The sequence below is a fragment of the Cetorhinus maximus genome, chromosome 22, assembly GCF_964194155.1.
Source record: "Cetorhinus maximus chromosome 22, sCetMax3.hap1.1, whole genome shotgun sequence".
Classification (NCBI taxonomy): domain Eukaryota; kingdom Metazoa; phylum Chordata; class Chondrichthyes; order Lamniformes; family Cetorhinidae; genus Cetorhinus; species Cetorhinus maximus.
In genome coordinates this window covers 327,361-341,322 of record NC_135900.1, presented here as the reverse complement: position 1 = coordinate 341,322, position 13,962 = coordinate 327,361, and the positions used below count along the sequence as shown (strand labels likewise).

Genomic DNA, 13,962 nt, shown 5'->3' with positions numbered 1-13,962 from the left:
GAGGTGAATTTTATGGCAGCCTTCCATTTTGTAAGATGATGGTTGCGCTGTGGTGGTCAACTGTGTAAAGCATCGCGTGGTGTGACTCAGGAGCCGCACTCTTGCGTGGCAGTCTGCCACATTTACTGCAGAGAAAGACAGTATGCTCCATTTTGCTTCTGCACTGTGTGGGAATGTCAGAGAGCACCTTTTCAATTGAGTTGAAGAACTGTTGGTTTTATCTGGGTAGGCAGTGGCTGACATTGATATAAGGACGGCCTTTCTGCTTTGAATGAAAAAACTTCAGGATGCTGCCGTCAAGCCAAAAAGACGTTCTGCCTATCTCACAAATGAGTAATGTGGTATATGAATCTCAGTGCCAGTGTGATGCTAGGTATGTAAGCCGTACATCCCAAAGACTAGGGCGGGTCGTATGAGACAGCATGTCCCAGCCTCTGTTCGCAACAGGCAAAGTACAGACTATACCCAACCAGCCGTGATTGCAAAACTCAAAACACAGTGTCCAACATTAGATGTGAACCGCGATTGGACAACATTTGCTAAATAATCCTCAGTGTGCTAAGAATTACACTGACAACCAATTTAAGATTGTCACTCAGATTTGCAGTGTGGCGCATTTGCAGACAGAAAGAACATGGACACACATTGCATCTGTTTCAGCTAAACAAAAATAAGTGACAGCCATTCACTGACTCATTCCTCAGGTCAATGCCTTGACCAATTGGTGTTAAGCTGGCTGGCTTAAATTTCAAACAATGCTTGGCAGTTAACTGTCAGTCACCATCACTTGTGCGTTGTCCATGGCAATGCCTCTACCAACCAGAGTCCATTTCCCAATCAATCAGTACACTCTTCACATACAGTATGAATTGTCCTTTTACCCTTATATTGGTATTCTTGCAAAGTGTCCTGGTGAGTGCACGATGAAAGACTCGTTTTTCAACAATACTCAAGCCCTTTATTTTCACTTATTTCAATTTTTTTACCTGGTGCAATGGATTCTGTCCTCTTGTTGAGCAGAGACTCTAAGTTCCAAGACCATTGAAGCAGATGAGTCAGCCCCTTACTAGTCAGGACTGCCTGACTTGAAGTGGTTGGTGGCTGACCAGTGGGACACGATGGCCGCCTACCATCAGAGACAGACTGTAGCACCCATTCACTACAGCAATCGAGTTGGGCTTATCACTCGTGTCCCCTGTGTTGTGTTAACGATCTGCAACAATACTGATGTGTCCTCTCCAGGGCACAAACATCAGGGTCTCCCACTTGACCTTCTCAGTTGAGTCCAGAGGAATGCAGGACACTATGTTTGGCACTGGCTTGGTTGCAGGAGTTGCTGGAAAGATAACATATTTTGACATCAGGCCACCTTTGGACTCTACTCCAGATTTTTTATCAGGGTTTACTCCCTTAGCCTTCAACTCTCCCAAGGTATCCACAGGCAGTGGAGCGATTTGTCATAGCTGGGCGCTTGGTTCATCAGTGTTCCTGTAGATTGCGCGTCTGGGGGCCAAACCTCCTCAGACTTCCTCGGAAACTTTAGCCTGGGGCCACAAGGGACCCAGTTTCCATGAGGAGGCACAGCTGAGGATTTGTCGACGCAGTGGCTGTGTGCTGACAGTGAGAGACTTATAAATTTGGCTGTCTTGTTCATACTGCTGCTAGCCAGCAGTGTAGGCTGCAAATGAGAAACAAGCTAGCAGACAGAAACAGTCATGGTAGCTCTCTCCATCCACACACTAGATACATCGCATCGACCTATTGGACACACTAAAAGATGAATAAAAATTTAAATTCCCTGCAAAGCTGGGTAAAAATCCTCCAACTCTCTTCCTAACAGCACTGTGGGTGTACCTACACCACATGGACTGCAGCAGTTCAAGAAGGCAGCTCACCACCACCTTCTCAAGGGCAATTAGGAATTACCAAAAAATGCTGAACCAGCCAGCAACACTCATCCCATGTAAGAGTAAGAAAAACGCACTCAATGAAAACGAAATTCATCCAAGAGGTGTCTGTCAGCAGAGGCACCTTCCCTTCTGCTATTATGTCACTCTTGACAAATGTTAACCATGGTGTTCTGTTTGATGCACAGCTATTGGGTTTTACACATCAAATGGCAACAGAGTTTTGCCTCCTGTGTGAGGAAATCACAATCTGTACAAATCTATATTTAATGATTTGACAATCATTGGACCAATTTTTGAGGAAAAATATCTACTTTTTGGCACGTTATAAGAAGGAGCTTTTTTATGAAAAGCTGGACATATTTATGATGTTGATTATGTTCTATTTGATTGTCGTAGGTTTCTGCACAAAAACGTACCCGGAGTAAGCACAGTGGGCAACAGAGTCCTGAAAGTGGCTGCTCCAGTCCAGAGCTGGATCAGCAGGATTCGTCGGAGAGTGAAAGTGAGTTTGCTCTCTGTCTTTTCTTCCCCCAAACTTCCCTCTCCAACTTAGGTATTAGACAGAGTTAAGCTCCTCCATTTGTCTTATTTTTAATGATTTTCAGGCTTTCTCTTCAAACCCATACCATGCAACACCACCCATTCAACTGTACAGAAACACAAACAAGAGTACGTGGTCAGAAAAATCAGGCATAAATCTACGGGCCAATGCGTGCACTACCAACATGCTGCTACTGTTTACTCCTCGGTGTTAAACTTGGTGAAGAAGGAGACCAGAAGTCAAAATTTTTACTCAGTTTTATATTTATTCACAAAGCGAAATGATACAAATGTATAGTCCCTAACTCTGCTACAACCCAATATCAGGTCAATAAGTATCTCTTTATACTCTTCTGAGTACAATCAAATAAACTAATTAACTGATGAACCACCCCTTAAAGAGGTACTGTAATAGATGGGCTCATCGGTGGAGGGAGGGTGAGTGCACAATTAATTATCCAATGAGTACCCCCCCCCCAACACCCACCCCACACCCGTATGTATTTATCTTTAATTTATACAATTGACACTCAGCACTCTTAATTGAATGACAAATGGCTAAACATGTCTTTCCTCAAATAAAAACAGAAAATGCTGGAAATACTCAGCAGGTCTGGCAGGGTTGACCTGAAACATAACACTTTCTCTCTCCACAAATCCAACCTGACCTGCTGGGTATTTCCAGTACTTTCTGCAGCTATTTCAGATTTCCAGCATCTGCACAATTTTGCTTTTCCTCAAATTGTTTACCTTTACTAATCCATGCCAAGAATAGCAACCCAATAAGAAATTAAACCTCATAGTAGTTGTTCTCCTTTTTTCTCTTCTCTGGTTGCCTGCTGTTTGTCATTACACTGGCTTGTCATGCCGGAGTGTGGGTCAGCCTGAGGCAGCTGTGCTTCCCCACATGACAGATCTGCTCTTTAGAGAAGCACAAAGGCACAGATTAAGGCTAATGTTAATTTAGATTTTCTTCTGCTCTCCCCACCACACTGTGCAGAATTCCACCCAGTGGCCTAATCCAGAGTTTTCTATAGCCTTCTGACTGAGGTTTGTAGATTCATGTGACAGCTGCCTCTGCCTCGGACCTGTGATCATCTGACCTTGGATAAATGACCTGTTGCTTGCGTTACTGTGACGCCACCCTAGTGTTTGTTTTTATTTTTCAGAAATTATAATCACCCTGCAGGTACAGTGATAAATCATTAGATCCCCAGTGAGAGCGCTGAAATTTGAATTCCAATCTCAAGACATTTGGATTCACTCATACAAGGGACTTTTCTATATAAGGGAGGGAAATTACATACTGATACCACCTTTAAGCTCTTTAAATTATAAGAAAAGGCATGGTGGTGACTAGAAGCAATCAAGCACCTTCTGAGGGAGAGATTGATGAAAAGCCATTTCCTGAAGACTTGTGCTGAGTGGAATACCCAAGTGTTTAGCAACTGATTTCTTTAGTCTCTGACTTTACAATCCCTCTATGGCCTCACCCCTCCCTATCCCTGTAACCTCCTTCAACTCTGCAACTTTCTGAAAATTAAGGACTTCTCCAATCCTGACCTCTTGTGCCTCCTCTACTTCCTTTGCCCTACCTTTGGCCACCCAGTCTTCAGCTGCCTGGGCCCTAAGCTCTGGAATTCCCTCCCTAAACCTCTCCACCCCATACCACCTCCTTTAAAAACTATTGCTTTGGTGAAGCTTTTAGCCAATCCCTCGGAATATTCCTCTTTAATTCGGTGTCAGTTTTTATCTGATTTACCCGCCTGTGAAGCAGCTTGGGATGTTTTACTGCGTTATAGGCACTATGTAAAGGCACGTTGTTGCTAAATTTAAAGATGTTTAGTATTTGCCATGAGAGGCACCATGCGAGATTGAGGCTTTGATTTGTTTTATCCTGCAGCTGTCTCAGTTTCTCTTAGCCATGATGTTTGCTATTATAAGACTCCATACATTTCTTGCAGAACAAAAGACAACGAAGCACAGCACAAGATTGAGGAAGAAAGCAAGTGATCTTAGTGAACTTCTGAGTGCCATAGATTCAATAAAACATGCACAGGAGGAGATCAATAGGTATGAAATGGGTATTAAATTGTAAGAGAACTCTGTGTCATTAGAATGCAGGTTTCCTCCAAAGACAGTTCTTGGCCTCACCAAGACTGTAAAGGTAGATGATTCACTTACAGTTGATTTGGGGGACTCATATTATTAACAATTGACAGTAAATAGCAAATTTTGAAGTTTTACTACTAATATTGGCAAGTAGAATGGTGACAGCATCTAGTGATGGAAAAAAAAGTATAGAGACTAAAAAATGAGCCCTACTATATTGTTCCAATGTAGCACAGTGTCGACTGCCCTATCTGAAAAAATTAAAATTCAGGACTGCAGTATTGTCCAATCAGTGTGATTATATTGATTCACAAAAAAAGTCATGTCCTAAGAATGTTGTAATCTGAAAAATAATTTTAAGACAGAGTAGCCTCAAAATTCTATTCATCTCCCATGGGATAGTTTATGGCACTGAAAATTAAACAGATTTCTTTAATAGGTTCCACATTGTACAACATGCTTCCAAATTTGTAGATAATAACTGATGTTGGGAAGTGGTTTCATGGACACAAACAGATTCCAGGTTTGCACCAGCAAAGTGCTGGTTCTTTATGCTGGAAAGAGAGCAAAGCTTTCTCACTTCCTTTTTCACTCCACAACACAGGATAGTAATCAGAAACTGAATGTTTGCTTTCTTCCACCCCAAGCATCAGGCTGCTGGGCCTGTTGTTATGGAAGTGCAGGTCATCAGCAACAAACAGGAACTGCAGACAGGAACAGATTTAAGGTTTTGGGCAAGAGATACGGGGCAGAGGATGTGAGGAAGAGCTTTTTTTATGCAGCAAGTGGTAAAGACTTGGAACTCCCTGCCCACAAGGGTGGTGAAAGTGGACATGATCAATGGTTTCAAAAAAAAATTGATGGGCAGTTGAGGGAAATCAACTTGCAGTGCTGTAGGGATGGAGTGAAGTACTGGAGCTGACTGGATTGCTCCACAGAGAGCTGGCATGAATGTGATGGGCCAAATGGCCTCTTTCTGTGCTGTAATAAGTCTGTTTTTAATTGATTTCATTTCCTTTCATCTCATGGATGATGATATCGAGAGGACCTCTCATATTTACAGTTGGTAAAATAAGATAGCATTATGTCATGAGCTATAAACCCCCTACTGGCTTTTGCTAGCACAGTTGTTTCACATCAAACTCATCCCTCAGTTCCATGCCCAAGTTTGGAGTTCCACCTCAGATGCTGTAAAGTTCTGCATTATTCCTCTGCATTGATTGAGTTTGAAGTGCCCTCAGCTGACCACTGGAGGACAGCAGAGCCCTCCCTGACCCATAGAACCATATCTTTGATAAGGCAATCACAGTGTACAATTGATGGCATCTATGGAGACCCAATGGCAGACATTGACCCACTTATCTCGCCCTGTTCTGGTAAAAATCAATTTGGGAGCTTTATTTATATTTGAAAAATAAATCAATATTCCTCATATTCCCTGTTTTGGGCCTATAATAGGTTTTGAAGCTACTGTAATTCCACTTTAATGCTTCCTACCATCATGTCTGTGTTACACTCCTTAAACTGGTGAGCAATTTGAGGTGAACCTTTAAACTTTTGCTAGGTGGATCCCCCTGGCACTTGTAAGCTACCTGGGCCAAAATGTTACTGAGATTTCAGCTAATATCCAAAACATGAAGTGATATAAGTTAAAAATATGGCAGGGTCATTGTTAACAAATGAAGCCATGCTTCCAATTTACACAATTTATAAATGACGTCACACTAAGTACTGAAACTAATTTGCTGTCAGGGCCACTGTCTGTTCTGTTAACTTGAATAAGATATTGAACAGAATCCAAGTTATAGATTACTGTGCTAATGCTGCATGACCAGTTATTTCTAACTTCCCCGTCATAATTTGATTCTCAATCCTTTGTCCTTTCACTGCTTTTGGAAATCGAAGAAAGCTCCCTCTGTCGTCATACCAAGTACAGAGGGAGATAGTTGTGGTTGTTGGAGGTCAGTCATCTCAGCTCCAGGACATCACTGCAGGAGTTCCTCAGGGTAGTGTCCTCGGCCCAACCATCTTCAGCTGCTTCATCAATGACCTTCCTTCCATCATAAGGTCAGAAGTGGGGATGTTCGCTGACGATTGCACAGTGTTCAGCACCATTCGAGATTCCTCATACTGAAGCAGTCCATGTGGAAATGCAGCAAGACGTTGACAACATCCAGGGTTGGGTTGATAAGTTGCAAGTAATATTTGCACTGCACAAGTGCCAGGCAATGAATACAACAAGAGAGAATCCAGCCATCTCCCCTTGACATTCAATGGCATTACCATCACTGAATCCCCCGCTATCAACATCCTGTGGGTTACCCTTGACCAGAAACTGAACTGGATTAGCCATATAAATACTGTGGCTACAAGAGCAGGTCAGAGGCTGGGAATTTGTGGTGAGTAACTCATTTCCCAACTCCCCAAGTCTGTGCACCATCTACAAGGCACCAATCAGGAGTGCGATGGAATACTCCCCACTTGCCTGGGTGAGTGCAGCTCCCACAACACTCAGACAGCTCGACACAATTCAGGACAAAACAGGTCACTTGATTGGCACCCCATCCACCACCTTAAACATTCACTGCCTCCACCACTGGTGTACAGTGGTAGCAGTGTGTACCAGCTACAAGACGCACTGCAGCAACTCTCCAAGATGCCCACATCCCATGAACGAATAAAAAGAAATGGAAATGTTTTCTGCATTAATGGTGCTATATACTTGCATCTTCCTCTGCCTTCTCCCCAGCTCCCTCTTTCTCCCTGTCTGCTTTCTCTGCCACCTCCTTCCTATTCCTCTACCCACCTCCCTCTATGGGTAAGTGTCAAATTGTGGGGAGGCAGTGGTGTAGTCACTGGACTAGTAATCCAGAGACCCAGGGGAATGCTCTGGGGACCCAGGTTCGAAACGCACCATGGCAGACAGGAACTTGAAATCAATAAAAATCTGGAATTAAAAGTCTAATAATCAAAAAGAAACCATCTGATGCACTAATAGCCTTCAGGGAAGGAAATCTGCTGTCCTTACCATGTGATCCCAGGTTGACTCTGAAATGGCCTAGCAAGCTACTCAGTTGTATCAAACCGCTACAAAGTCTAAAGGAATGAAACCGACAGACCACTCGGCATCGACTTGGGTAATGACAACGGCAAACTCAGCCATGTCGATCTTACAAAGTCCTGCTTACTAACATCTGGGGGCTAGTGTCAAAATTGGGAGAGCTGCCTCATAGACTAGTCAGGCAACAGCCTGACATCTTCATACTCACGGAATCGTACCTCACAGATTACGTCCCAGACACCACCATCACCATCCCTTGACATGTCGTGTCCCACCAGACCCAGCAGAGGTGGCCGCACAGTGGTATACAGTCGGAAAGGAGTTGCCCTGGGAGTCCTCAACATCAACTCCGGACCCCATGACGCCTCATGGCATCAGGTCAAACATGGGCAAGGGAACCTCCTGCTGATTACCACGTACCGCCCTCCCTCAGCTGATGAATCAGTGCTCCTCCATGTTGAACACCACTTGGAGGAAGCACTGAGGGTGGCAAGGGTGCAGAATGTACTCTGAGTGGTAACTTCAATGTCCATCACCAAGAATGGCTCAGTAGCACCACTACTGACTGAGATGGCTGAGTCCTAAATGGCATAGCTGCTAGAGTGGGTCTGCGGTAATTGTTGAGGGAACCATCAAGAGGGAAAAACCTAATTGACCTCACCCTCACCAATCTGCCTGTTGCAAATAAATCCGCCTCTGACAGTGTCAGCACGAGTGACCACCCCATGGTCATTGTGGAGACGAAGTCCCTTCTTCACATTGAGGATACCCTCCATCATGTTGTGTGGCACTACCACTGTGCTAAATGGGATAGATTTCGAACAGATTTAGTGACTCGAGGCTGGGCATCCATGAGGCACTGTGGTCCATCAGCAGTAGCAGAATTGTACTCAACCACAACCTGTAACTTCATGGCCTGGCATATCCCTCACTCTACCATTACCATCAAGCCAGGGGATCAACTCTGATTCAATGAAGAGTGCAGGAGGGCATGCCAGGAGCAGCACCAGGCATACCTAAAAGTCAAGTGTCAACCTGGTGAAGCTACAACACAGGGCTACTTGCGTGCCAAGCAGCAAATGATAGACGGAGCTAAGTGATTCCACAACCAATGGATCAGATCCAAGCTCTGCAGCCCTGCCACATCCAGTCATGAACGATATGGACAGTTAAGCAACTCAGTAGCAGAGGAAGCTCATCAAATATCCCCATCCTCAATGATGGAGGAGCCCAGCACATCAGTGCATAGAATGAGGCTGAAGCATTTGCAACAATCTTCAGCCAGAAGTGCCAAGTGGATGACCCATCTCAGCCTCCTCCGTAGGTCCCCAGCATCTCAGATGCCAGTGTTTAGCTAATTCAATTCATTGCATGTGATATCAAGAAACAGATGGAGGCATGGATAGTGCAAAGGCAATGGGACCTGATATTCCAGCATTACTACTGAAGACTTGTGCTGTAGAACTTGCTGCGCATCTAGCCAAGCTGTTCCAGTACAGCTACAACATTAGGATCTACCCGGCAATCTGGAAAATTGCCCAGGCATGTCCAATCCACAAAAAGCAGGACAAATGCAACCTGGCCAATTACCACCCCATCAGCCAACTCTCGATCATCAGGAAATTGATGGAAGGTGTCATCAACAGTGCTATCAAGTGGCGCTTACTTAGAAATAATCTGCTCATTGACACTCGGTTTGGGTTCCGTCAGGATCACCAACTCCTGACCTCATTACAGCCTTGGTTCAAACATGGACCAAAGAGCTGAACTTCTGAGGTGAGAGTGACTGCACTGGACATTAAGGCCGCATTTGACCAAGTGTGGCATCAAGGAGCCCGATCAAAACTGGAGTCAATGGGAATCGGAGAAAACTCTGGTTGGAGTCATACCTAACACAAAGGAAGATGGTTGTGGTTGTTGGAGGTCAATTATCTCAGCTCCAGGACGTCACTGCAGGAGTTCCTCATGGTAGTGTGCTCGGCTCAACCATCTTCAGCTGCTTCATCAGTGACCTTCCTTTCATCATAAGGTCAGAAGTGGGGATGTTCGCTGATGATTGCATAATGTTCAGCATCATTCGTGACTCCTCAGATACTGAAGCAGTCCATGTCCAAATGCAGCAAGACCTGGACAATATCCACACTTTGTGCCGACAAGTAACATTCGCGCCACACAAAGTGTCAGGAAATGACCATCTCCAACAAGAGAGAATCTAACCATCGCCCCTTTACATTAAATGGCATTACCATCACTGAATCCCCTACATCAACACCCGTACCTGGAAGTTCGCTTCCAGGCCACTCACCATCCTGACTTGGAAATTTATCACCGTTCCTTCACTGTCGCTGGGTCAAAATTCTGGAGCTCCCTCCCTAACAGCACTGTGGGTGTACCTACACCACATGAACTGCAGCAGTTCAAGAAGTCAGCTAATAAGATAAGAGCCCATGGTTTTGGGAGTAGTATATTAGCATGGATACAGGATTGACTAATAGAAGAGAGAGAGATGGGATAAAGGGAGCATTTTCAGGATGGCAACCTGTAACTAGTGGAGTGCCACAGGGATCAGTGCTGGGGCCACAGTTATTTACTATATATATATATATTAATGACGGATGAGGGAAATGAAAGTACTATCGCCAAGTTTGCAGATGACACAAAAATAGATGGGAAGGCAAGTGGTGAGGATGATACAAAGAGTCTACAGAGGGATATAGACAGGTTAAGTGAATGGGCAAAAACTTGGCAGATGGAATATAATGTGGGAAAATATGAGGTTATGCACTTTGGCAGAAAAAATAGAAGAGCTGAATATTATTTAAATGGAGAAAGACTGCAGAAAGCTGCAGCACAGAGGGATTTGGGGGCCTCATGCATGAATCCCAAAAAGCTAACATACAAGTTCAACAGGTAATAGGGGAGGCAAATGGAGTGTTTGACTTTATTTCAAAGGGAATGGAGTATGAAAATAGGGAAGTCTTGCTAAAACTATATAAGGCACTAGTTAGACCTCACCTAGAATACTGTGAACAGTTTTGGTCCCCTTATCTAAGGAAAGATATACTGGCATTGGAGGCAGTCCAGAGAAGATTGATTAGGTTGATCCCAGGCGTGGAGGGATTTCCTTATGAGGAGAGGTTGAGTAGGTTGGGCCTGTACTCATTGGAGTTTAGAAGAATGAGAGGTGATCTTATTGAAATATATAAGACTCTTAGAGACTTGACAGGGAAGATGCTGAGATGTTGTTTCCCCTTGTGGGAGAGTCTAAGACCAGAGGGCATAATCTCAAAGTAAGGGGTCACCCATTTAAGACAGATGAGGAAGAATTTCTTCTCTCAGAGAGTAGTTAATCTGTAGAATTCTTGACCACAGAGGGCTGTAGAGGCTGGGCCATTAAGTGTATTCAAGGCTGAGATAGACAGATTTTTAACCAAGGAAGCAAAGGTTATGAGGAAAAGGCAGGAAAGTGGAGTTGAAGATTATTAGATCAGCCATGATCTCATTGAATGGCGGTGCAGACTCAATGGGCCGAGTGGCCTACTTCTACCCCTGCATATCATGGTCACCACCTTCTTAAGGGCAATTAGGGATGGGCAATAAATGCTGGCCTAGATAGCAATGCCCACATCCCGTGAACGAATTTTTTAAAAAGTCCAGTACTTCCCCAATATCACCACCAACCCAGGTGATAAATGTAACACGTATAAAGTCTAGGACGGTAAAGATGCAAAAGATAGTAACTGTTGGTGTAAAATTCGTTGGGAATATCATGGTTCAGTGAGTCTGTATAGCTATGTATCCAAAAGTTAAATATAATTTAGCACTTAATATTTAAATTTTACGCTATGCTAGAAATATTCATGAAACCCAGTACATATGCATTTGCTGGACTAAAAGGTGCATTCTTTGCTTTAGAAGTTTGACAGCTCTACGGAATCGAACAACAGCAAGCCAGACTAATGCAAATCACTCCCTTTTGCAACACAGAGACTATGTGGTTATTTTCTTCCTCATCCTCCTTCAGATTATTATTAACTCCATATTCAATTAACCATGACCAGAACCAAACAAAGCCATATATTGGAGTGAGCAGGATCAGCTTTCTGAAGGATCGTTCTTCATCACATGTGGATCTCTGACTGTAAGGGTGCCAGACATTATGTGGGACTAAATATGCTTCTAATTTGATGACAAAGTGCTTTGAAAACTTTTCATTTCATGTATTATATTATGTATATTTAATTATCTTACAATGAAATACAATGCTTTAAAAAAACACTCCACGCTCGCTCATGCTCCATACATAACTGGTTAGGTACAAGGATCAATTTTTACAACTGCTGTAGTTAAGCCAGTTTTAGCAGAAGCCATATACTAAATAATGTGCAAATGTTCGAATACCACTAACAGCAGAAATACAGAAGTGCATTTTCAACAATTTCTGAATGCTGTTTCTAGTATTCCCTGTTAACCAATGCTTCATTTATGAATGTTACAGTCCCTTAAGAGAGACAAGTAAGTTTAGCGTACATGTTCAGTTTGGATTAAATTACTTTTAGCAGGGTCCGAAGTATATTTGTATTTAAAAGGTCAAAATGTATTCTGTAGGGGCAGGATGCTGGATGAATGTAAAGCAGTGCCTTCTGGATGACTTCACACTGGTATTCAGTATATGCTAATAACAAATATGTTGGGCTGTGCCATAGGGGAAAAAAGCCTTATAACATTCCAAATGTGGAGTTTGGTCTTTAAGTTTATTTTAATGTCTCAAGTTGTCATGACCTAACACTGCCATTAATACCTGTATGGTAGCTTGTAAAGTCAGATTTTATTCTGGTCATTTATAGTAAAATTAATCTAAACATATCTTTAAGTTGAGTTTATTTCGCATCAGTTATTCCTGTTATGTGCAATCTGGGGTTGTATGTAACTTTTCTTTTGTCCGTCCCAACCTATTGCATATAACACGATTGCATTGTAATTCTGATTCTGGATGTACTATACAAAGGTTATTTCTGCAAATCTAGCACATGTTTAAACCAGCGTCTTTCCAAATGTTATTGTTGCATTAAAACCTATGGTGACTGTTAGAAAAAACTGATTATGCTTATAAGGACCAGTGTTGTACTTTTTTATGTATTAAAAGAAGTTGGACATGTGTGATTGAGGAAAACCATTGGTAGGATCATGTGAATGTTTTATCAATATTATCTACGTATTTATTCATAAAACAGCCTTTTGTTAACTAAGATTTATCAAAGTTCTTTGTTTCCATAAATTTCTGTATTTTCACAAGGTTCACTAAACCAATAAAATATCTAAACAAATGGATGTAGCAGCACAGTCACTTCCATTTATTTCCCTTATGAAGTTTACTTTTGGTTAAGTATGAGTTGCTAATGTACTAAAGTCACGGTAGAAGAGATGCGTATCTAGTACTTAGGGTCTCACTCCTTTAATAACCATTTGCAAGACAATATTTATGATCACTAATTTAATAAAGATTTATGATCACCATTTTGGCCACCAAATGTATTAGATGATTCTGCAGACAGAAAGACCTTGAAATTTGGCATTTTGTCCCAGTCAAATTGAAGTGCTACAGCATTGATCCTGTTTGATGTCATCTTGGAACTTAAGAAGGGAAAGGTTTATTATGGCTTGTGGTAGTGGGTGGGGTGCAGATCCATCTCAGTCTTTCAATATCAAACAAATAAAGGGAAGAAACAAAAGTATGGGAGAGCCAAGTCACAGAATCTTTACAGTGCAGAAGGAGGCCATTCGGTCCATCGAGTCTGCAGTGGCTCTCTGAAAGAGCATTCTACCGAATCCAACTCCCCTGCCTTATCCCCGTAACCTTGCACATTCTTTCTTTTCAGGTAGCAATCCAATTCCTTTTTGAATACCTCAATTGAACCTGCCTCCACCACCCTTTCAGGACGTTCGTTCCAGACCCCAACCACCTTTGAGTGAGAGAGTTTTTCCTCACATCACTTAGACTCATAGACATTTACAGCACAGAAGGAGGCCATTCGGCCCATCGTGTCTGCACCGGTCAACAAAGATCTGACTACACTAATCCCATTTTCCAGCGCTTGGCCCATAGCCCTGGAGGCAATGGCAATGCAAGCGAATATCTAAATACTTCTTAAATGTTACAAGAGTTTCTGACTCAACCACCCTTTCAAGCAGTGAGTTCCAGACTCCCACCACCCTCTGGGTGAAAAGATTTCTTCTCAACTCCCCTCTTAGCCTTCTACCTCATCTTAAATCTATGCCCCTTGGTTATTGACCCCTCTACTAATGGAAAAAGTGCCTTCCTATCCACCCTATCTATGT

At 42.9% G+C, this 13,962-nt stretch overlaps 1 protein-coding gene across 8 annotated transcripts in view; it reads left to right on the top strand.

The window, feature by feature from the left end:
• Positions 1 to 12,958, top strand: part of osbpl8 (oxysterol binding protein-like 8) — a 262,935-nt gene extending 249,977 nt beyond the window's left edge. For all 8 annotated transcript variants that reach the window (XM_078567629.1, XM_078567627.1, XM_078567634.1 and 5 more), the window contains 3 exons: positions 2,307 to 2,412; positions 4,415 to 4,523; positions 11,539 to 12,958. In XM_078567629.1, coding sequence (XP_078423755.1) covers positions 2,307 to 2,412; positions 4,415 to 4,523; positions 11,539 to 11,674 — 351 coding nt within the window. In that variant the 3' untranslated portion in view covers positions 11,675 to 12,958. The remainder of the gene's footprint in view (positions 1 to 2,306; positions 2,413 to 4,414; positions 4,524 to 11,538) is intronic.
• The last annotated feature ends 1,004 nt before the right edge of the window (positions 12,959 to 13,962 follow it).